The following is a 3,890-nucleotide window of genomic DNA, read 5'->3' on the forward strand; positions in this document are numbered from 1 at the left end:
AACTGTCTGACATTTGTAATTTGAATAATTATTTTGTAAAAAATATGATATTTTTTTAGAATCCTTATTTCTTAAATATTATAAACAATATTTACTGAAAGTGTATGAAATGTATGGGTTTTATATAAGTAAAATTTTGTAAATTGTAAAACTTATCAATATTTTGATGCAACATTTTATGTTTGTTTATTTGTTGTTTTAACACTATTTCAGTAATTTATATTATATTAATGTATTCATCTTTATATAATTACTATTAGTATTGTAAGAAATGTAAAGTTAATACGGACATATTATCAAAATTATAAGAAAAAAAAGTTAACTGCTTCAAAGGGCTATTGAGTATAGGTTTTTCTGCCCAAGTTTGTTTAATTTTTTATGTAATAATTATTAGTAAAGATTATGTGTTCATCTTTATATAATTACTATTAGTATTGTAAGAAATGTAAACTTAATACGGACATATTATCAAAATTATAAGAAAAAAAGTCAACTGCAAAGGGCTATTGAGTATAGGTTTTTCTGCCCAAGTTTGTTTAATTTTTTATGTAATAATTATTAGTAAAGATTATGTGCTCATCTTTATATAATTACTATTAGTATTGTAAGAAATGTAAATTTAATACGGACATATTATCAAAATTATAAAAAAAAAAAGTCAACTGCTTCAAAGGGCTATTGAGTATAGGTTTTTCTGCCCAAGTTTGTTAATTTTTTATGTAATAATTATTAGTAAAGATTATGTGTTCATCTTTATATAATTACTATTAGTATTGTAAGAAATGTAAAGTTAATATGGACATATTATCAAAATTATAAGAAACAAAGTCAACTGCTTAAAAAGGCTATTGACTATAGGTTTTTCTGCCCAAGTTTGTTTAATTTTTTATGTAATAATTATTAGTAAAGATTATAAATGCGTTCTTAAAAAATTGAATAATTCACTGAAAATAGATGCGTATATCTACGTGTATGAATGTTAGATATTTGAAAGTGAAATGACACAAAGAAAATTTGCATTTTTCTCAATAAAATTGCTATAAACTGGAGAAATGTACGCAACTGGTCGAACGTGTATAGCCAAAAAGATAACATTCTTGGATTACATTGAACAAGCGGAATGCGAGCGATTTGCATTTCGAAAAAAATTCATCCAAGTTGTTAGCGATAAAGCAACTGTACGGCACGGAATAATACCATAGAGACGTTCAACCATTCCGAGTATGTTTGATAAACTGCAACTACTGCTATATAAGCGAACGTTCTCCAACTTTCATTCAAGCAGTCAGCAAAGTTTCGCAAAATGATATTCAAACTTGCGATCAGTTCACTACTTCTCCTGTCCGCCTTCCACGTGAGTACTTTAAAGATTTACATTACGTTAAAATCAAACCATGTTCATTTCAGGGCGCATTTTCGAATGCCGTTCAGAAGGAAGATCGTGACGTCATCAGAAACATAACGAAAGCAATTATCGATACAAATAAAAAAATTAATAACGCAACGATGTTTGATTGTACGGTAAATTTTAACGCGGCAATTCAACCGGCAATCAACTCTTTCATGAACCAAGCTAAGAATATGGATGAAACGTGCAGAAAAGAATTGAAGGAGTCCAAATGTTTGTCTTCGATGAATAAACTACCTTCATTCATCCAGCAAGATTTCTCTAAGATCTTCGACAAAATCAGAAAAGACATACAAAAATGTTATAATAAATATAATCCTATTTCTGATGAATAAGACTAATGTATTTCACAGGATAACAGATTTGTTAATTCAAAATTATTGCTTTAAAAAAATATTCAAATAATTCAATTATAATTAAATCAATTGCAACATTATTTGTTTCTTTGTATTGTGTAATTCTTTAAACCTTACTCATCCGTATGGAATACCTTAGAATCCACGTTTAGTTTATATTTACTTACACATTCCTACAATGCAAATAAAAGTCAAATATTTATAACATACAATTTCCATTATACTTTGAGAAATAAATCTTTGTTTTTGTGAAAATTATATTTTTATTAACAACTAATGTATTAATAGTTTCAATATAGATAAAAATACTATTGATTCAATTGTTTTAATTAAATTTTGTAACGATTCCTTAAGTTTAAATCAACGTTAACTTAATTATTTTATATTACTTTAATTAAAGCAAAATAAACATAAATCAAACTAAAATTTGTATTGATTTATTTGGGATTTATCCAATATATTCGATGCAAACAGTTTCGTTGTTAACATTTAATGAATAGGAAGGTTATTTGAGTAATCCTAGTACGTGCGACGTAAGGAAACACGTGGAAATTAGACAAATTGATGTTTGCTTAAGACCAATACAAACAGTACAACAGGTATATAAGGAGACCCTTTTTCCTGATACAACCGCACTGCGGCTTCTCCAAGATCACAGAAAACATGCATTTCTTCAAACACATCCTCGCATTCTTCGCGATTATATCTGGAATCACCAATAAGTTCTTCGTCAATTCCGAAATCAACGATATTTCAGTAAGTATAAACATACTAATTTCATTTAACATTTAACAAATATTGACAATATTTCGAAGAAAAAACTTTGAATTTGTATTTCCATTTGTAAAAAAGATGAATTTAATTTGCACAAAAACTGATGTTTTCAGTTTTCGATAATAACTCGAAAAGTAATTAACTTTTTTATGATTTTATTGCATAATCAGATACACGCAATTAACCACAACTTAACTTTTCTTAACAGTTATCATTTTTATTGAATGTAAAACGTTTGATTTGTATTAGTTAGGTTTTCTTAATTTACAAATGTAGATTATTCTTTTAGCAAATAATGTGTGTTTTTTTGTCAAGTAGAATTGATTTCTGTTTTATATTGATGAAATACTGAGACGATCAAACGTTTTAGGATATGTACCAGTTCGACGTGTGTTTATGTCCGATTGGAAACGAAATTGATCGACCGTCGAAGAGGAACGAAATGACGAGGAATCTGTTGGAAATGCAGAGGTTGCTGAAAGCTCTCAACCAGAGCATGTCGTAAATATACGCCCGTATATTTCGTATTGGATTTCGATTTGTTTGATAAATACTATATAAATAAATGAGATGAATATGATCTATGTTTTACATTATTTTATATTGATTCACCTATATCTTTATCACTTCAAAAAAAAAACAACAATAAATTGTTGATTAATTAATAACAAAATTAATTCAATACATTGATTTTTGGCTCAAATTAGGCCTAATAATAATGTGTAAATAAATAAATCATTTTTCTTGGTTTACTGCAGTGATTTCCAAAGTGGGCGCTGGGAAGCGGTGATGCTATTAAAATTTGAAAAAAAATCCAGGGGGCATTAAGTAATATTTTTTTCTGGAAAAGGGGCGGTAGGCCAAATAAGTTTGGGAACCACTGGATTACAGTATTTCATGCTGGAAGTAAATTCCAAAACTTTTTTTTACATTTGTTTAGCAAGAGTAAATAGTAAATAGAGCGTGCTCTATCATCCACCAAATTCACTTGCATGATGTTAAAAAACGAAGAAATAACGGAGAATATTACATAAAATGAAATATTTACCCAGATTCGTAATAAATGCAACAGCACGTTCGAAAAGTTTGCAGGAATCGTCGTTGATTTAGTTCACATATGAATATTATTTATTTTACAATTATTACAGTACAAAAAAAATAAGACAAGTACTGCCATCTATATTAAAACATTAAATGTGTTATCAACCTTAAAACAAAACGAATATCCATGCTTCTTGAATTCATTGATTGTTTTAGTTACCTTGGTGACTTTTGTTTTTTTTTTGTTAATTTGTGAGTGGATCTGTCAAAATGATTGTGTGCTCGTGTTGATAGAGAATTTTCAATTGTGT

At 27.9% G+C, this 3,890-nt stretch overlaps 1 protein-coding gene across 1 annotated transcript; it reads left to right on the forward strand.

The window, feature by feature from the left end:
• The first annotated feature begins 1,251 nt into the window (after positions 1-1,251).
• LOC108557877 lies at positions 1,252-1,844 on the forward strand. Its single transcript, XM_017914580.1, has 2 exons — positions 1,252-1,354; positions 1,408-1,844. Exons 1-2 carry the CDS (start codon positions 1,304-1,306, stop codon positions 1,741-1,743), a joined length of 387 nt encoding a protein of 128 aa, XP_017770069.1. The 5' UTR covers positions 1,252-1,303; the 3' UTR covers positions 1,744-1,844.
• The last annotated feature ends 2,046 nt before the right edge of the window (positions 1,845-3,890 follow it).

The sequence above is a fragment of the Nicrophorus vespilloides genome, unplaced genomic scaffold (assembly GCF_001412225.1).
Source record: "Nicrophorus vespilloides isolate i.1.1-1 unplaced genomic scaffold, Nicve_v1.0, whole genome shotgun sequence".
Classification (NCBI taxonomy): domain Eukaryota; kingdom Metazoa; phylum Arthropoda; class Insecta; order Coleoptera; family Silphidae; genus Nicrophorus; species Nicrophorus vespilloides.

What these genes read in the sequence shown, in the direction of transcription:
- LOC108557877 (XM_017914580.1), top strand. Translation starts at nt 1,304, where the DNA reads ATGATATTCAAACTTGCGATCAGTTCACTACTTCTCCTGTCCGCCTTC. An exon ending in TTCTCCTGTCCGCCTTCCAC is followed by an intron (nt 1,355 to 1,407) that starts GTGAGTACTTTA and finishes TGTTCATTTCAG; the next exon opens with GGCGCATTTTCGAATGCCGT.